At 41.8% G+C, this 21,193-nt stretch overlaps 2 protein-coding genes across 3 annotated transcripts; one reads left to right on the top strand and one right to left on the bottom strand.

Annotated features, from left to right (window-relative positions):
* Positions 1 to 1,705: 1,705 nt before the first annotated feature.
* On the bottom strand, positions 1,706 to 8,842 carry spint2 (serine peptidase inhibitor, Kunitz type, 2). The gene is made up of 9 exons (XM_076976305.1): positions 8,323 to 8,842; positions 7,557 to 7,727; positions 5,757 to 5,825; positions 5,062 to 5,112; positions 4,486 to 4,641; positions 4,339 to 4,377; positions 4,056 to 4,226; positions 3,726 to 3,767; positions 1,706 to 3,576 (listed from the first exon to the last, which is right to left on the bottom strand). Exons 1-9 carry the CDS (start codon positions 8,747 to 8,749, stop codon positions 3,401 to 3,403), a joined length of 1,302 nt encoding a protein of 433 aa, XP_076832420.1. The 5' UTR covers positions 8,750 to 8,842; the 3' UTR covers positions 1,706 to 3,400.
* Positions 8,843 to 11,868: 3,026 nt separating this feature from the next.
* ppp1r14ab (protein phosphatase 1, regulatory (inhibitor) subunit 14Ab) lies at positions 11,869 to 21,013 on the top strand. Of its 2 annotated transcripts, XM_076976309.1 has the most exons (4): positions 11,869 to 12,196; positions 18,168 to 18,248; positions 18,338 to 18,370; positions 19,227 to 20,971. In XM_076976309.1, the coding sequence occupies exons 1-4, from the start codon at positions 11,999 to 12,001 to the stop codon at positions 19,359 to 19,361; spliced, it is 447 nt and encodes a 148-aa protein (XP_076832424.1). In that variant the 5' UTR covers positions 11,869 to 11,998; the 3' UTR covers positions 19,362 to 20,971. The 2 variants fall into 2 exon arrangements, with proteins under 2 accessions (XP_076832424.1, XP_076832423.1); XM_076976308.1 differs by having other exon boundaries at positions 18,338 to 21,013.
* Positions 21,014 to 21,193: the final 180 nt, after the last annotated feature.

Here is a 21,193-nt window from a genome sequence, read left to right as displayed (position 1 = left end):
ACAAAAATAAATAATTTACTTGTAATTTGTACATTGTCCATCCTCAGGATCTTTCGTCGCGAAAGACCATTATTTTAACCGTTTATCCATAAAGGAGCAAACGTATTCAATAATTTACGTAACTTGCTTGTCCACCAGCTAAGATATTGGTCTGCATTCATGACTAGCTGCTTATAAAGTAGTCCAGGTTCATTATTTTTAAATGTATTTATTATTTTAGCAGTAAGGAGCTGTTGGTATATGGTCTGGAAAATAAGATATTGGTCACGTGACTGTACTATACCAGACCAATCAATGGCTCGACCCAAATGTTTCATATTTGAAAATAATTTACGTAATATCTGTCACATCCGAAAATGCGTTTGTTAAAATATAGCGAATGGATTTTTAATTTGCAGAATAGAAAACCATAAAGAAACGTTAGGCTAACGACTCCCTAGCAATACCGCTGCAGACCACTGGGGGTCGTAACATAAATGTTGAAAACAAATGTTTTAGATCATTCTAAGGCTAGATAATTGGTAGATAAACTTGTGAGATGATGTAGGCTACACGATATTGCCAAAAGTATTAGCTCACCTTCCTTGATTCAAATTAAATGACATCCCTTTTCTAATCCATAGGGGTCAATATGACATTGGTCCATCATTTGTATCTAGAACAGCTTCAACTCTTCTGGGAAGGTTGTCCACAAGGTTTAGGAGTGCGTTTATGGGGATTTTTGATAATTCTATCAGAAGTGCATTTGTGAGGTCACATACTGATGTTGGACAAGAAGGCCTGGATCTCAAGTCTCTGCTCTATTCCATCTCAAAGGTGTTCTATCGGATTGAGGTCAGGACTCAGTGCCAGTCAAGCTCATCCACACCAGACTCTGCCATCCATGTCTTTATGGATCTTGCTTTGTGCACTGGTGCAGTCATGTTGGAAGAGGAAGGGGCCAGCTCCATGGTCTTGTCCAAAATGTTCCTTTCACTGGAACTAAGGGGCCAAGCACAGCTCCTGAAAAACAACCCCACACCATAATCAATCCCCCCCTCCACCCAACTTTACACTTGGCACAATGCAGTCAGACAAGTATCGTTCTCCTAGCAACCTCCAAACCCAGACTCGTCCATCAGATTTCCAGATGGAGAGGTGTGATTCGTCACTCCAGAGAACGTGCCTCCACTGCTGTAGAGTCCAGTGGCAGCGTGCTTTACACCACTGCATCCGACGCTTTGCATTGCACTTGGTGATGTATGGCTTGGATGCAGCTGCTCAACCATGGAAACCCATTATATGAAGCTCTCTGCACACTGTTCTTGAGCTAATCTGAAGGCCACATGAAGTTTGGATGTCAGTAGTGATTGACTCTGCAGAAAGTTGGTGACCTCTTCGCACTATGCGCTTTTCAGCATTCACTGACCCCGCTCCGTGAGTTTACATGGCTGACCACATATTTAGGAGCAAAGAAATGTCACGACTGGATTTGTTGCACAGGTGGCATCCTATCAGTTTCATGCTGGAATCCACTGAGCTCCTGAGAGCAACCCATTCTTTCACAAATGTTTGTAAAAATGTTTGTTTGTCTGCATGCCTAGGTGGTTAATTTTATACATCTGTGGCTGTGGAAGTGACTGGAACACCTGATTCCAATAGTTTGGATGGGTGAGCAAATACTTTTGGCAATATAGTGTATATTACATTAGGAATTTCAAAAGGATGAATTTAAAGCCTTAAAACTTTATTGTAGAAGATGGAAAATCACATGTGAAATATTGAAGTACATTGCATTCTACCATGCAAGAAATAAATCAGGTTATCACATGCCATCACAAATGTGTGTAATTATATATATATGTTTTTTTATTCTACCTCGGTAGTTAGAAAACAACTAACAATGATAGACCCATAAAAAACCTTTCTGAAAAACAACCAACACTGTGAAATGATTCAACAGTAGGTTTAAAGTCTGCCTGGAAGATGCCTTCAAACCACACTTCCCTAATGGCCTCATGCTTGGCACCTGAAGACTCACATCTGTCACTCATATCCGGGATAAATAGACTCTACTGAACTCATCATTCTAGTTGAACAACTTTCAGACTAAAATGCTGCTATACACAGGCATCAGGTGTTCTTATGAGTAGGACAAATATGAACATTAATCATTATTATTAAATTATTTACCCTAGCTCAAAAATTGTTCCATAGCATGACTGAGGTCAGTGAGCAGATTGAGCCATGTTTAAAAAACTGAATGGATCACAGACACTGGGAATGCAAACAAGATAATGGTCCATAACCACACAAGAGGGGAGTAGTTTATCTGAAAACACAAATACTGATTTTAGATTTTACTCAACACAGAAATTATCAGGGGAATTATATGGCATTACGTGTGTTTAATCTTTAGACGTTTTCAGCAACACTAATCATTGCACTGAAAGTAAAATTAAAACATTTTTTCCCAGATTAAGAATGAAGAACGTAAAAACAAAAAAATAGGATAAAACTATAAATCTATACATACTTATGTACGTAGAAGTGGATGTAAATGTAGCTAAAGTATCTTTAAAATTAAAATAAATAAAAAGAAATTAAACCGCAAAGGGTGACATTTTGGGCTTATGACAAAGCAACACAAAATTACAGCCATTACATTCTACAACCAAAGTGACTGGATCTATTAAATCACATGTCACTTTAACATCTGTGTGTCACACATATAGGTATCCATTTTGCAGACTGAAAGTCTTACAAAGATGTTGACAATCCAGTGGCAGGTACAGTAAATTAAGAAGGAAATAGAAAATCCTTTCAAATTTGAATGCCTCCCCCAACATGGTTTTAACATTAAGAATGTCAAAGGTGAATTTGTTAATGCCAAAGCACAACCTTCTGGAGAAATGAACTAGATCAGTTAACGATTCGTACAGTAGAAATCCAGAACAGTTGTTAAAGAGATAAGGTGCTATCTGGATTACTTCCATGAAGAGAAATAACTGACAAAAATAAATCATTTTATAAACAATAAAATTTCAAATCATGAACCTCTCCCTTCGCATTTTAGGGATGTCTTCTCCTGAGTCCTGTTAGCTTAGCCTGTGCTATACGCTTTTCTAATATGCTAACAAGTTTAAATCATAAATCAATTTTCCACACAGAACTACTAGTAGTCATTTTATTAATAAAAGCCTTCTAAAAACATAAAGAATTCTGTTTTATTCTTTTAAGTTATTATATGACTTTCTTTGTAATGAATTGACTTTTCCTGTAGTGATAGTACCGATTTTGGTCACCAATAGTGTACTATTCTACTAATGCTACATCTCGTCAAAACATTCCCAGAGAAGCCAGGAATGTGCAACAGTTTGGGTGGCAATACAGCAGCAAAGAGAGAGGGGGAGAGAGAGATCTAGTGAATGACGGCCTTGGGTGGGTCGTCCTCGGAGAGCTGGTCCTCAGGAAGAAGCTCCTGCCTGTCGTCCAGGGCGAGGAGCTGCTGGCGTCTGACCCGACGTGTTGCGATGAGGATCATACCCACCAGCAGCACGATGGAGATAATGGTCAGCGTTGCCATCAGGAAAATGGCTAAAGAGGGAGGAATGGTAAGAAATGCAAGATCATCAAGAATACATGAGCAGGAAAGGAATGCTAGCATGGCTAATAACCCTTGTAAGTATTTAACTAGAGCCTCAGTGCCTGACTGCAGGCCTTTAACAGTACGTCTTCGATCGTACCTGGAGTCCAGTGAGCGCGTCCCTTGTTGTGACCAAAGCCCCCTGCAGGAAGAATAGATGCTTACCACCACACAGGCCAACACAGCAACACAACCACCGGGCTATTACCAGGATATTACAGTTCAACCAGTGTATCTCCATTTTACTACAGGTCTACTATGGGGGGAAATTCTCTTTGGTATCCCTAAGAAAAATGTACAACAGAGAGGGTAGAGAACACATCTTAAATATACCCAGTGTTGCTTTAAGCTCTGAGTAAAGTCAAAGCAAAAGGGGACTCTGTGTTTAGGCAACACTACAAGCCGAGGCTCTGTCCAGCTCTGTCCTTACCATCGTCCCCAGCACATTTGGACCTGCATTCGTCCAGGGTGTTGTAGCGATTCTTGTTGCCTTTGCAGCCTCCGTAGATGAACACCTGACACGAAAGTGTGTCGCTGTCGAAGTAGAACTTCTGGAAGGCGGCACGGCAGGGTCCCGGGTCGGGCGCAGCAACGCAGGACTCTGTGAAGAGCAGGACACGTCCGTCAAGAGCGCGGTGCCTCGCGCGCATCCCGACGCACGTCTTATACACGCACGTTTGAAACTGCTCACGCGCTGAAGATTAACACATTACCTTCGTAATCAACGTCACTTTTCTTCCCCACGACTTTCACTACAAAGAGAAGGAACGTCGTTGTCGTTAATGTCGAGGTCGAACGGATTGGCCCGTGATGCTAGCGAGTCAGGATCAGCGCGTCGTGTCCCATTGAGCCCAGCATACCTGTGCAGGTCGCCATGCACTCCTCCTCGGAAATGTATCTGTTCTGGTTACCGCCACACCCGCCATATTTGAACATCTTGCATGCGCCATTGTCGTAGTAGAAGCGGGGCATTGAGGCCCTGCACAGTCCGACCTGCGGGGCAGCTTCACACTTCTCTGCGAGGAGCACAGAGACAGAGGTGGCCCATGTTACCACCACAACCTCCACTAGATTCCCAACAGGACAAGGCCTGGATTTTCCATTGGGTCCTTGGGAGACTCTAGCCAGTTACTGTGTCCCAGGTCCTAACACACCACAGCCAGGTAATCCACGGAGATTCTCCAGTTCAGGTGTATTAGGAAGTGGGACGCATGTGGACTCCAACCCTCTGGTCTAAGGCCTAACCCTAACCCAAGGGTGCTCTCACAATGAGTCACAGGGGAGGAATTATAACCATCTAGTCTTTCCCTACTCATCGTTAAAACATTGATGAGCATTTTTGTTCGTAAGGTCTTTCAGTGTTGAAAGATGTAGACATGTAGAGATCAATTGGAAATCAAAAGATCAAAAGACGCTGAGCAGTGTGAAAGACGCACCTGCAAACTCGTCGGCTGTCATTTCTGGCAGGGCATCGTCGGAAGGAAGTGCTGAGGAAAAGAACAAGCTCAATGTATTACTTTAACACAAAACAACAAAACATTTATGTAGTACCTTTTGCAAACCCAAGGTCTCTTCCCAATAAGAGGGGGGGGGGGTTTGATGGTGAATAGTAATGAATAAGAGAATAAAGTGTCGTGTGATAAGGAAGACAGGGTTGAGTAATCCCATAGGGTGTATGATGACAGAAAGGCCATTTCACAAGTCTGACTGGATTTTTAAGCCCATTCCCGTCTCACTCAAATGGTGTTACATAGCCAATTGTCTTACCGACCTTAAAGAGTTAAATATTTACTATAATAACAACTGCAACTGTGTACAGTACAAAAATTCTTCAAAAATATATAACTGATTAGACATGGGTGTTTATTTCGAGAAAACTGATTAGACCAAGTTGAATGATATGGGCGGCTGGAGGATGGAGATACTCTGCCCTCGTCTGGCTGACCTTCCCAAAAAGCCTCGTGGTCCAAGAACATCAGGCGGTTGTCACACAGAAGATAAGTGTGAAAACTCACAACTCATCCTCTCCAGACACAGCAGGTCTAACTTCACATTTCAACAAAGGCATTTTACTGTATTAATTCATTAGAGGTGTCTAATAAAAACCCTGATTCTGATGAGGATGCATTACCTTCCTCGTTCTCCAGTCCGACCATTCTAGGCTTTTTTGGCGAGGCTTCAGGATCAGGGACCACATCCCCTAAGCACACGAGGAAGAAAAGACACACATAAACCTTCTCGCAGCATTTGAGTTGTTCCGTTTCTTGGACATTTGCAATTCAGTAGTCAGCCCTAGAAAGGAACACTGGAATATAAGGTGGGCCGATGTGAATGTGCAAGATTCCGGCGTTCGGTCAACATGAATGATTCAATAAACCCCCACAAATTCCTGCTCAGTGTGTTTGAAGCTTGTTCATTTGGTCACATGTCCGTGTATGTAAATGTAAACAGTGTAAAATTGAAAGATAGAGAGAAAAACAGAATCAGATTAGTAAAATTGGCCCTCAGTCTCACCTAAGAGAGCTCGATAGAAATTTAAACTAGTGACAACTGGAACACTCAACATTTACATTTTGTCATGTGGCCTCCTTAGAAACACTGTTGTAGCAGTAACAGAGGTCACCCAACCGGTTGTTCAACAACAGGGCGTAAGCAGAAACCACACGCAGTCCTCTGTTCCTCATGGCGGTGAACAACACGAAGCTCACATGAGACTCAGAGCTCCCAGTGTACCATTATGCTATGCAGGGACAAAGATTTTTATCAACTCTACGGGTGTGGTGCATCTTTCATCCATCACAAACAAAATGGATCAAAATCGTACGGTCTGGCTGAGGGCTCAATGCAACCACGTCAGCAAGATTCTTAAACAAAACGCTACCACAACACATCAAGACTAGGAGTGGGAACAGAGGCAATACCAATCGAATACGGTAAACTGAAAAGCAGAGCAAAGCGACCCTTACAAGCCACAAGTCACACGGCATGTTCTGAATCAGCTAATCTGGTCTAGGACCGCTTCCCTCTCCACCCCTCCTCCCAGCTCAAACGACAGAGACATACTACACCCCTACAAAAGTTTACTTTAAAAAAACTTGCATTATGTCCCACATATAATATATCATGATATCTTGGGCTGCCCTCAAGACACTCAGAACTCCTGAACCATACAAGTACTGTACAAGGGCCATAAATAGATCAAAGCAGTCACTGCATATTTTTTCATTCATTTTACATTTACAGCTTTTAGCAGTGCTCATCCAGAGTGACTTACAAGAGTTGTCATCTACTCATAGAATGCATCTTAGCCTGTATACCATGTTAAGTTGATTGTTAAGTTGCCAAGTTGATTCAATTAATCAATATTAGAGGATTTTACAATACACTATTACAATAAGAAGCAACATGTAACGTACCACTTAGATGGTAAAATAATAACAAAAAATAAAAATAATAAATAAATAAAAAAGTTCATCACAATAGTGAAATTAATGAATTTGTAAAAGGTCTTCTGGGATAAAGCCAACAGCAAGCAGGCTTTTGATTCTTTATATTTGTCATATTTTCCAGTAACTTTTGTTCACTCTGGGAGGAATCAGATGTTGTCATTCCATCACACAAGTGAAGCCCTAGCAGGAATTTATATACACAGTAGTTCTCAAGAACTACCCCAGCACCCCACATGAACTAGCAGCTTAAAGGACAATCTAATAAGACACCTAATCCTTCTACCCCACCCCCTCTTACAACAACCCTCTTTCCTGAAAGAACTCAAACAAAGCCACCACAATCACACAACACACACACCTGTCACCCCAGCACACGACGCCTCACACACCTGTCACCCCAGCACACGACGCCTCACACACCTGTCACCCCAGCACACGACGCCTCACACACCTGTCACCCCAGCACACGACGCCTTACACACCTGTCACCCCAGCACACGAGGCCCAACACTCCTCATGTGAGTTGAAGTTGTTGGCATTCCCTCCGCAGCCACCGTACGTAAAATTTTCACAGGATTGTTTGAGGATGTTGTAGCAGAACCGGATGAAGGACGCTCGACAAGGACCCACTGCCTGATTGTAATGGCAGTGATCTGAAACACACAGAGGAGATTTAAGGGTCAGCCATTTAACAACACCCGATTGCTCTCAGCTACTGGACAAACTTAAGCCACAAATAGAAGTCTGATAGACGCTGGTTTCCTGAACTGGGTATTTACATTAAAACAGGTCTAAATAGATGGCTTGTAATTAATTGCATTATGCTTTTCTTTGTTACAATCCATGGATTTGCTTTACCCCCACTCGTTGATCTCAGCTGCAATCAAAAGATTAGGCTACCAGTTTGTCAAGTAATTGAGAAGATGGAACAAACACAAAGACAAGAACAAGAGAGTTGTCATGCTGCATTTTTGCATAACCAGTCATCTCCAGGTAAGATCATGTCAACACTGACGCGGAAGGACTGTCACACCTTCCTAAATGTGTTAAAGTATTCTACATCTTACATCACATGTCTGTGGGGTATCTTGGGGGGGTGTCTGAGTTGATTTATTTTTAGTTATGGATGATCTTATGATAAAACGATACAGTACAGGACAGTTTGAAACTGCGCTGTATGTTATTTACATGAGACTTTACGACACAGACTCTGAACATGTAACACTCGAAATGTGTTTCGGTGTTTACCTGTTGAGTTGGCGGAGCGAACGTCCGAGACCTCAGTTGTAGGGGTAGTTGGAGGGGTAGTTGTGGTAGTAATTGTAGAAGTAGATGTATAAGATGTAGTTGTAGTGGGTACCTTGCGATACAATCTGAACAAAGTGCTATCAAACGGCGTACAAACGTCGTTTCCTTCATACATACATTGTATAAGAAAGCATGTGATGTTGCCATCAGAGTGAAGTTCAACGTAGGCGATCTGACAGTCCTGGTTCTCACAACAAAGGTTCTGGCAGGCTTGGTCGGAGACTCCCGGAAGGCGATCGATAAACGACGCACCTGCGTTTATGGATATAGGGCTCAGGCCTTGATGCAATTCAGTGTTCGCGTCCCAAACGCATCCTTCATGCCCAAGGGCAAGGCAGGCAAGAGCAAAAACAAACCCCCGAACCATCGTTTCCCCCGCTGGAGAAAAGCAGACAATGTCGAGGCGCGTCGTGGAGAGTTGTGTCGTGTACAGGTGTGCCTCCTCTTCCTCCTCTTCCTCCTGTTAAGAACTTCCTCATAGACTGACGTCATTGTTTTAAAACCAACCTCTACGCGAAAGTCCCACGGTTTTATAAACTGGTCGAAACGAGTTTGTTTTCTGCACTTTACGGTCTCTGCACCTACGTTAGTTAATACATCTCTAGTAGGTTGTACCAAGTCTCTTAATTAATTCTCAAATGACTACTGAGTACTGATACGAGATCACCTGTCAATAAACAAATTTAGGAGTTAAAGCCGGTAGCACAGTATATAACGTTTATATATAATTATATGTAATTATTATAATTATATATAATTATATATTATTATTAATAATAATTATGTATATATAATATAACTATATATGTAACTACTTCGGCTGTAAATATATCAAACTGCAGCTCGTATAATGTGGATGAGCGTCTCATTTTTGAGTTCGCTCACATGGTGGCAGCACGAGCTCTTAGAACAGGGGATCTCTATCAAGACCTTGTAGAAATCTAGAGTGAAAATGATATGGACATCACAGGACATGGATATTATTTGTACCCTCAACAAATCAGATTCATACAACTTTGAGTATGCATATCTCCAAAGTGTTTCCTCATCATGAATCACAATCTTCTTGAAAATGTGCAAAGGCGAATTAACTACATATCCAGCACTGTTTCTACTGACATATACCTATAAATATCCATTGGAATTTACCTCACAAAATATCAATTAATTGAAATGTATTTATATAGCACACTTTACAACAGCTTCACATATGTATGGGGCCATGCACCCAGTGAGACAGCGATGAGCACCACTGGTGAAGAAAAACTCGCTGAGGAATAGAGAAAGAAACCTCAAAAAGAACCACGACTCATAATGGGGAAGCCGTTCTGCTGTCATAATGATATGACAGAAAACAACACAGAAGCAACAGAAGGAACAAACAAAAGTGGGGAAAATATAATGACATTAAAATTGCTGTGTGAAATGATTAAGGAGGTACTTGGTGCACATGACAAAAATGGTATGGCTAACATGGTGAGAGATAGTAGAGTAGACATTCTTGGACAGCCAAGAACTCTGGCGTTGGTGACTGAGAGTGTATCAGGGTCCCATGGCACCAGGTGGGATGTAAGTCAGGGACAGCGGGGTGCAATATGTGAGATAGTGGCAACAATTTAGTAGAATTTTACAGAATGTGAGTCGATGGATAGTGGAGCAAGAAAAATCACATCGTTTGGTGGTGTCAGCAAAAATGGAGCTACAGCAGGAGTTCCCCAAGCACACTGCTGCAGAGGTGAACAAAAGAGTGGTTTTAAAAGTTGAATCAAGAGCCAACCGATTTCTTACCAAATGTTTCTTTATTAAACACAGTTTTTGCCTGGAATGTTCTATCCACACATTGTAAAGGCTACAAATGACATGGACAGTTTATACTGGAAGATGGGTGAAGGACCTGCTTTTGAGCACAGAGCAAAAGAACGGGGGTTCATTTGCCATCTTGAATTTACACTTAAAATTACAGAATTTATTTGTCATGTATAAATCCAAATGTCCTGGCCTTATTTCATGCCCTTTGGTATTAAGCATGTTCTAGAACACATTGCTGGTTTAAGCTTATTCTAGAACCCCTTACTGGCTTAATCTTATTATAGAACACCTTACTGGCTTAAGCTTATTCTAGAACACCTTACTGCCTTAATCTTATTCTAGAACATTTTAGAATTTTAGAAATTTTACAGTTTCCATTTAGAACTTCTGTCTGTCAGACAACAAGTGGTCAGCAAAGGTGAAAGTTCCTTGATTGCTCATGGTAAAGTATCTCATGATGATGGAAACCACATCTTGGTTGGCTTTTTTTTTTTTTTTTTTTTTTTTTGAAGAAGAAGGGAAATAAGAGATTTGGTCACTGTATAATTCCATATGTAGTTTTATTGTTTTGAGGCTTTGCTATTCTTCCTAAATGCTGATCAGTACTGTGCAGCTGCAAAGTCATCATACTAGTAATATTGTGTTGGCTCAAAATAATAAACAAAATTGACAACACTATTAACAACTCTATTTTTCCAATGACTGGAAAGCTAATTTATCATAATTTACCATAATTTTCCATAATGTACTATACTTAGGTCAATGTTGGGTCAGTGTAATTGTCACATTGTGGGGGGGGCCCCTGCCGGTCGCCCCCGTCTACAGCGGCAGCTGTCCTGTTTTGGTCATGTGATGTTCGTCCCTCAGGTCGGCGGGGCCCGTGATCCGTCTCACCTGAGGGTCGTTTGTTCGTCTATATATGTCTTGTCTTTGTACCAGTTGACTGCTGGTTATTATATCCTTAATTTGGAACTATGTCACGGGTTTTTGGTTTGCGCACTTTAAATTAAACCATCCTCTTTCCCTGAGACTTGGCGTGATCGCTTCCTTTTTAGTTGCTCACCCTGCCCGTCACAGTAGGCCTAATTCTATCAGTAGTTGGCATAACTGAAAAAGACTAATGGAAAATGTTCATCTTTTAAACATTAAAAGTTTACATTTTTTGTTGGCCTAATGACTTGTAGAGGCAGTTTGTTCAGCCATGCATTTTGATTTAATAGCTCTATGCATTTTGATTTAATAGCTGTGGCACCTTAACTCACACATATGCAATGTATATACTTTAATAATCTAGAAGTAGAATCAGGTAGAATCTAACTTTAATACAGAAATATAATTAGCTAGCAAAATCATTTTCCTTGGAACAGAATTTAACTCAGACTTTTTTGATAAGTATAAGCATGTGCTCATCTATAAAAAGTTATTAGGCAATGTAAATTTCTAAATTATGTTTATGTTATGTCATATTGAAGTAAATACATATTTTTTATTATCTGACTGCCAACAGCTAAAGGGACAGCATGCAGTGAAGCAACAGAACACCCACGTACCGTGATGTCAAATTAGGGGTGTTCCTGCATGGGCCCCTAACTGGATTCTTCTTGCGCATCCTCTGTAACCCCGCCCCCTGTGAGAGCCCAAATAAAAGATCAATATTGTAATAACAAATAACGCAACGGCACTAGGACCCTGCGCGTCTCACCTTTTGGAGACGTTGTTGCTCCCCGTGCTCCACTCGCGCGCTGGTCTATAGGAACACTCCTATGTCTCGGCGCTGGTACATCACACAGTAGTGGTGGAAGTGGACATGGCTGCGAACCGGGTAGGGAGACGATATAACAACAAAGTTCACTCTCCGAATAGAGGTGCTGGCCGGGACCCAGGACTAAGCGTACAGAAGAGACAAGCACGCGTAACGGTAAAATATAATAGAAAAGAACTTCAGAGGCGCCTGGATGTGGAGAAGTGGATAGACGCAGGTCTAGACGAGCTGTATTTAGGACGGGTGAGTAGTGTATGTAATCTTACATTATGTTCTAATAGGACCAATCTAGAATAGGATCAATCTAGATTTTTATAATTTAATATATAAGTTCTTCGAAAACATAAAGGGTGACTCGTCTCACTATAAACCCGACCTGTCGCACTATGAAGTGGCATCTTCTCTGCCTGATGTCCATCATGTCCATCAATGGGGATTTAAAATAATCGTATGATCTTGTTATCTTCTGTGCTCCAGCTGTGATCTCGCCAGCCTTTGTGTGGTGTGTAGGTGAACACCCAGAACAATCCACGTGGGTGCGAATGTGCGTGTTTCTAATGATAAGCAAGTGTGTGAGTGTAATGAGAAGTAGATTATGGATAAAAGCTCTCGTTTATATTGGACCAAAGTCCAATGTTTTTTGCTTTTCCCCTGATCATGATTTGTCAAATCTAGAAAGATTTGTAATATTCTAATCTACTGTGAAAATAATCACGTTCCCCAAGGAAGGGCGTGAGACCATTTAGTGTTCCAGGGGGTTGTCCAAACCATTAAATACACCAAACTGTAAAGTACCATTCTTGTTATGTCAAATTATATGATTGTTTCATTGATTTTTATTTAGTTTTCACCTATAATGGTCATAATTCACCCCAGCGAATGACTGAATGCAAAGTAAATAATCATAAAAGATAATACTGTGTTGAACAACAGTATATAGTCCAATGTTTTGGCTATATGCCAAAGAATGAATGACCCATTGTGTCTAATATAGTATATTTATTCCAAGGCTTCTATTTTCATGTTGGGATCATAAGGTTAATGTTTGGTCTTAGAAGATGGATGTAATAAGGATGTCATAGAGTCACATTAGCAGCTGAGTTGGGGAGACCGGTGACAACTGCTTGATGTATAGATTGCAGAATAATACTTAAGGCATGGATCGTCTCACATGGCAAAATGCTTTAATCGAAAGCTTTGATAACGTGAACACGCACAGCACAGCAGCACTGTGTTTGTTTTGTATTTTTTTAAACCGAAAAGATAAGAGTCCAGTTTCCACATCTCCACAAAGACACAGGGGGGGGGGGGGGGTGTTTGGAAGTTAGGGGCCTGCTTTGACTGCTGTGACTGGAACACTAACTGCCTTTTATGTACAGTAAACAGATGGTGTCTCCTTTGGCAGGGTTCGTGCATGCCCCACGTAGAGAAATCTTGTTACCTTTAATGGACATGCAGCATACAGTTTAATAATGCTGAGTGCACTTTCAACCAGGGTGCAAGAACGTAGCTTATCTTCACATACAGCTGTCGAGGACAAGACAGTAGATATCGAATACTTTTATCACTGTAAATTTTTGCTGGAAATGTCCAATTTTTCTTGGAACGGACCAAACTGGTGTGACACAGAACTATGAGATGAGACCACTTCTACACTGGTTCTCCCCTGCTACGTGGTGCACTCTCCCAGTACAACATCTCCCAGTAAGGTGGCTCACGGTGAGCTGTGTGCAGTAGTGATAACTGGACCCCTGACGCGCACCTTACACTCTTGTCCTAATAGCCTCAGCTGGCTGGGTCATAATGAAGACACGCTGTGTCAGATTTGAATAACATCGGCATCGGCTGAATAGAGGATTGGGATTAGGGTCCCTTCCCACTGCATCTACCCATTAATTTTCCAATAAAAGTGTGAAGGCACACGTGTGGCCCCTAAATGTATTACTAATGTAATGAGACAGAGCCCATTGCCAAGACTGAGAGATACCATCTCATCACTGGGGGAGGACACTATTAGTCACACAGCCAAACCTGTTCTGCAAGTCTTCATGGATGTAGATACATAATAATAGAGATTACACAGATTACACAGCTTACGGCCTTTTGATGCTGCACAGACTGACATTACAAGACCAAAATAAAGACACAATCTAAATATTGTATATGCTGGTATATGACGAGGCAGGCTGTCATCACACTCGCACACGCACGTGCACACACACACACACACACACACACACACACACACACACACACACACACACACACACGCACACACACACACACACACACACACACACACACACACACACCCGGCTCCTTCATTTCCGGGCAGAGCAAAGGTCTGACTGCAGTGGAACTGCGTGACCACAGCTCAGCGCTAATGATCCTGAGATTGATTGATGCTATCTCGCCCTCCCAGGACTTTCCTCCTGCGTAAATAGAATGGGGGGTTGGGAATTTAAAGACCCCATATGTCAGTGTAGTGCACAAAGACAGCCATGGTACATCGACAAGCCCCTCCCCCACGGTGCTCCACAGCAAACCGCTGGTAACAGCCCGGTACAAAGGGTCAGTGGGCTTTTGCTGCTCTTTCATAGACTCGTCACATGATGAGTCCGATTATTTCACACAGATTTCTCTGCTGTGCTCTTCTTACATCGGCTGTACCTGTAATCCCACGTAGGCCAGCAGGTGCAGGCCCACACTCAGGGTGTGTGATCTACAGATGTGCAACAATCAAGCTATAATCAAGCTATACCACCATGGGTGTGACCATCACTGATACAGGGCACTAAAGCAGTGTGACTTTATGTGTTGCTACAGAAGTAACTGGTTGTGGATCATCATGTCTGACCTTTCACATACTGCCGGCTTCGTTCGCCTTTGTTCTTAAAGATTCACAGATTGAATGTGAGGCCAGTTTAAATATTTCGTGCGACGTCTTACAAGCAAACCACAGCAACAGCGACCACAAAAAACTGCGAAGCGGTGAGCTGAATATAGAACCATGTAGATGTAGTCTTCACGCACCCCACTAGAGACACACACGCAATACCTCCAGTCTTGTAGAACAAGACATCTGTCAGGCTGGCTGCTAAATGTCTTTCTCTGTCCCACTGGGAGCATGAGGTGGAAATTGCTGTTTAAAAGCACAGCGGCATCTCCTGGAGAGCGACATTAATAAAGTGCTGCGTGTGCACTGTAAGAGTGGCGGAGACAAAGGGGTTGAGGAAGCGTGTACGGTGTCTAGTGTGTCTAGTGTAGAGTCACAATTTGCAAACATTTGAAAATGGTTGATGTCCAAAGGAGTTGACATTTCTTCAGTGGAGGTATTCAAACTGTTAAAGCATGTCTCCACCCAGGTCACGTCCGGCCTGATGATACCATATCCACACACATATTATTTCACATACTACTGGCACAACTGACACTCACATAATGAAACACAGCTGAGGTCCATCTGCCCTGTAAGGGACTGTATCAAAACTCTTAATTTATCAAAACACTGAGCAGTTCAAATCTGTCATTTCAACAGTCTAATTGTCTAATACTTTTTAAAAAACAAATGGGGGATATTCTAGAAGCACATGCAGATTTCATACAGAACAAGACATCACTAAACTGACCACACACACTGCTGACCTGGAAGGAATACGATTTAAGTGCATCATCCACTGATGTTAAATTGAATGGAGAGATTCACTCAACGCTTGAGAGAGCAGCATCTAGACACAGGAAGCAAACAGCATGACAGACACTCAGCGTATACATGTTTACTTAGTATATATCTTTAGTCATTTGATATTTCCCCTTAAAATTAATACAAGATGCTCATTCCCATTACCATTATTATTGATAAATCCTGTGTACTCATTTGAGGATTATCAAATAAAGCTCATGGTTTTTTTTTCTCTTTATTTAATTTGCCTGTTGAAACCTTTATCTAACGTTTACCTTTTTATGTGAATTTAAATTGGGAATATTCTAGAAGCTGTGCGCGTGTGTATGTGTGTGTGTGTGTGTGTGTGTGTGTGTGTGTGTGTGTGTGTGTGTGTGTGTGTGTGTGTGTGTGTGTGTGTTTGAGTGGGAGCATTTCAGTAGCATTTGAAGTTAAAAGAAAGGTCACCCACACCCCAGTAGGGGAGTGTGCTTGGATCTTGCACTGGTTGACCTTTCAGTGGTGACAGTAGTTTCAGAATTGGTAAAGTATTCCTTCTGTCCTCTTTCCCTATGATAAGTAACCTTATCACACACCTGAGAGCATCAGACACAGGCCCCATGGCCCCTGGCTGTATACTCAGTACTCTTGATAACACCTGATAACTCCTGATAACTTCCCTAGGTGACCCACACCAACGCCACTTCCCCATAACCCTTTTGGTTCAGCCACTGTATTATTGATAACTTTAAAGACCTTTAAACTTATTGATAACTTTAAAGACCTTTTAAGACCTGAACCTGGGGACAAATCAAACAAGAAATCAGTAGTGAAACTAGCACACTTTGCCATTACACAAAGTTGTATTGAATTATTGGCGATCGTTCTTCTTATATCATAAGGCCTCTTATATCCCAAAACATACATCATCACTGCCTATCACGGCTTTGTTTTTTGATTGGAATATTTTGGTGCCCCAGTCATGTGTAATCATGTTTTTAAACAATATGTGTGTTAACTTGCTGGAATAAGAAGTTCAGATGACTTTACAAGCATGAATATCTTCGTACTAATTCTAAGAGTGAAGAGCTTAATTGGCGTCATCTGTTCTTATTGGAGATTAATTATATAACCATCACTTGTTCTTATTGGGGATTAATTATATAACCATCACTCGTTCTTATTGGGGATTAATTATATAACCATCACTTGTTCTTATTGGGGATTAATTATATAACCATCACTCGTTCTTATTGGAGATTAATTATATAACCATCACTCGTTCTTATTGGGGATTAATTATATAACCATCACTTGTTCTTATTGGGGATTAATTATATAACTATCACTCGTTCTTTTTGGGGATTGACTAACATTTCTAGCTGCTCAACTTTTCTTTCCATTCACCACAGACCATATTGTCTGTTTTGACAACAAAGACTGCATTTGGAGTTCAGTTGAATTATCCTCCTCAATACCGAGTATTTCTGGTGGAATTCTGCTGACTCGTGGTATGTAAATAGTACGGCACATTGGTTTCAGTTGGCTGGATGGTTTTGCCTCACTGTAATGCTGGCAGGGGGATTGGACAGTGGAATGAAACTCATTAGCCTAAAATAAATCATTTGCCTAAAAGTCTGTCAATAGAAACTCACCTTAACCTTTCTTTGAAATAGCCTCTCCTGGGACAGTATGTCATTATAAAGGGGTAAGAAGGACATACATGCTAAAACCATGTGGTGTGCACACGGTCAAGTGTATTGCCCATGTCTGCATGTGGAACAATCTAACGTTCACATCTTCTAACCTAAAGCTGCCCAGATTACTGACCCTGGGTGTCACCTCAATCTGCCTGGCAGCAGGCCAGGTTCCAGGCTTCTCTGAAACTTCTCCTAACCGCGTCGTCCGAGTTGATCGCAGTACGCGAGGTTAAGCTGTTGCTGCGTTTTGGGACGCTCACAAGAAGCCTGATCCGCCGGTTTGTTGACGTCAGATGGGGGAGAGATGGAGCTGGAGGCAGGGCCCACGTCCGTGTGTGCAGCAGGGGGGAGATGGAGGTGGAAGTCAGTTCTGGAAGGCTCGGTTCAGTGCGCAGGACAGTCCACACTTGTGGAACATCCCTTGTGCAGCTTGACTTCATCTTTACAGGCAACTGTTTAAGGCACATGGCTATTCCAGAGTTCTGGACAATGAAGCCATTTTAAATTTTCAATGCAAGATTCCAATGTACGTGACCCTTGAAATCTGACAGCCAAGTGATATTAGGTTCATTAACACATACTTGTTGGAAAAACAAGATGGCTTTTTTTGTTTGTTTTATTGATAATACACACATATGTTCATGACACATTATGAGTCAAAAATTCAGTTATACTGCAGTAGAGAAAATTCCATTCTAACATTAGGCATATTATGGTGGGGCTAAAACAAGAGTGTAACACGTGTCAAAACGAACACACAGCAGTGTCTCCCTCTACGGGGGCCCAGCGGGGCCAGTGGGCAGGATGCCCTGGTGATGTAGTGGTGTCACCGGAAGCCTGTGTCTCCCCGCAGGAGGAGAACATGCCAGAGGAGGTGAACATTGATGAGCTTCTGGACGTGACGAGCGATGAGGAGAGGGCGGAACGTCTGCGGGTACAGGGCCCGTCGCCGCACACATAAAAGTCCCGTTTCCTCAATCACACCTTTCCGTTTCCTCACTCCACGTTCTGTCTTCCTTACAGGATATCCTCCATACCTGTACCAACAACACCGAGGTAAGGGTCTGCTCACGGGACGCTCACTGGCGCTCTCTGGTATTAACACACGCCTCCCGTTACCGTGGCCCCTGCCGAGAACAAAGCCCGCCTGTCCTCGGCTGCACGGATCCACTGGTACACTGCGTACATCACTGTCCTCAGTGACTCGGACAGCAGCAGTAAAGATGCGTACTGGTCACTGCTCAGCTTGGTAAAACCATTCAGAGTGGGTGGATGAAACAATAAACTAGGCGAAAGCCCAAAAGCAAATTGCTAAAATATAAAAATATAATTCACTTTATACAGTGCTTTGAGTTTTGTTGAGAAGTATATCGCAGAGCATCTGAACAGTATTTGGCTCGTCTGGTTAGCCTGTTTGCACAAACCAAGCCTGATCTTCCTGTAATACGTAGGTCTAGTGTTTGAAATTTGAGATTTCTTTGTGATAGTTCAGAATTTAGCCATGCACCAGACACAGGGTAGTCACAGAGCGGCAAATAAGTGCAAAAGGTCTTGACGGTTACCAAAATCAGGTCCTGTAGGCCATAACAGTGTCACAACCTGTCAGCCCCAAACAATAGTCTGTCCAGGTGGTGACGTGTTCTTTGAAAGTCTGGAATGTGTCCATCACTATCTGGCAGAGATAACTTGTTCCATAACAGCTACTTACGGTCAGCTGCAACTATTTCATGATGAAGCTTTTTTTTTCATTGCAGTTCTGGTAACAGTACAAAAAAAACGTTTGATCAGTACTCCATAAAACTAGCAACCCTTCCTACTTCCCGAAATGACACCTGCTGTAAGGAGTCTTCTCCTACAATCACTCCTGTCTCCTAGTGTATCTGCAGTGTTGTTATCCTGGTGCTCTGTCCAGGTGTTCATTAAGGAACTGTTGCTGAAGCTTCATGGTCTACAGAAACAGGAGGATCTCCACAATGACGGCATCGAGCACGCACAACTGCACATCTTCCCCAACCACCAAGGTTCACCTGATGCTGAAGTGCATTGAGAGAGAGAGCGCGCCCTCTGCTGGCCTGTACCGTGCTAGCCAGGAATGTTCACAATTTCAACAGACTGTATAATCCATCCATAATCCATAATGCATGCAGAACTTCCAGAGAAAACTCCTGCAATGTTCATAATAGAACAGACAGACAGACGCACGCCGACCTACCGTTACCGATATTCACTCCGATTCTTAATGCCTAGTTTTAATTACAAAGTCAGGGAGATCCTTGAACCTCACGAGCAGCAGGTTGCTTTTATTCTAAGCAGTTTTGTTTCCCTACAAAGTATCTGTTGCTTTTGTTTTCACACCTAGCACTCTGCCCCCAGTAGTGTGTGCTGGAGGAGCCCTGGTTTGAACTCTCGGGCCGGGCCAACGGTGCTGTTTTCAGCTTAATGACCCAGAAGCACAGCCTCACAGTGTTCACCGGAGTCCACTTTTCACCCGAATGTGTTTCTGTTCGTCGTTTGTATAATTTTGTTGGGTATAAAGCACAACGTTCACTCGGTATATGACATCTTGTAAGGCTTTTTTGGGTTGGTTCAAATTTATATATTCTATTTATATGTATTTATAAGTAATCAAAGGAATGTGTTCAGCCCTGTCTGTCTGACGGTTTGAAGCCCTGAACTACTGACCCATTCACTACTGCTGATACACCATTAACTGCTTGAGATCAAACTCAAAATACACACGTATGAGTTTAAAAGTACTGCAGAATATCCCAGACCTTTCTAAAGATTCAGACCCTGCAGGTGCCATAGTAGCCGTCAGTAGCCCCACACACCCGTTATCCCAGCACGTGACGTAACATCTTCAGGTCTTTTTCTACCCTCTGTATCAACCATGTTACGTTTTTTAATGTCAATTTGATATGTATGTTTGTTGCAAAAATGTTGGATGTCCCTCTTTCAATTAAAGACGTTGAATCTTGGTTTATAGTTTGTGTGGTGTGTGAAATATTAGCATTCAACTTCAATCTTGTGCTATCTTTATTACATTTATACATTTAAAAAATACTGTGTATTTTATGACACTGAAGTAGTATGATTCACATATACTGTGAATTGTGCTTTATTCGTTTTTAAGTTTGTTATTAGTCACTTCAATCAGCAGAGGGCGCCAAAAACATAACTTACTTAAATCACACCTGGCCTAAAGAACAGATATAATTTTTTTTTTCATTTTTAGTGTGATCTTAAAGCATTTTTGTTCAAACATGCTCTGCAATTTTTTTTTATTAAACTTGATTTGTGCAACAGGTCTGGCAGCAATTATATCTAAGTAGGACTTGATGTGTTTTACACTCAGTTTAGTTGCTTGTCAGTTTTCTGTCTAGTTTTGCCAATATTGTTTTACCACCAATAGAATTCAATTAACATTTCAGTTGATTTCCAAGTAGTAGCTTGTAATTCATTTTCTCTGAAGAACCACTTACAAGACCTACTGAATAACTGCTGAGTAATCATTTGTACTGTATTCAAGTGCATGTATATGTGATGTATTTATACAGACTGATTCAGAATGCAATTCAGAGACTTTTATACCTCCCAAAAGTGACGCGTGTATTAAAGAAGTCACAGATCCAAACCAGTGCACCTGGACCAACTTACAGATGTCTGTGTTTTTATCATTAAAAAGTTACATAGAAAAAAAAATGCACACATTCCTTTGACCTATGAAGAATATAAATATACTTGCTGACTGTCACTTCCACAGTGGTGATCAAAGCCCAGAGTGTACAGATCCATAGATGTAATCCAGCACTGGTTCTTAATGTGGAAAAACAAACAAAGACGTCCTGTAAAGACACTGCGGGTGTACCCAGTGACCCT

The sequence above is a fragment of the Brachyhypopomus gauderio genome, chromosome 16 (assembly GCF_052324685.1).
Source record: "Brachyhypopomus gauderio isolate BG-103 chromosome 16, BGAUD_0.2, whole genome shotgun sequence".
Lineage (NCBI taxonomy): Eukaryota > Metazoa > Chordata > Actinopteri > Gymnotiformes > Hypopomidae > Brachyhypopomus > Brachyhypopomus gauderio.
This window is presented reverse-complemented; position numbering and strand designations above follow the sequence as displayed.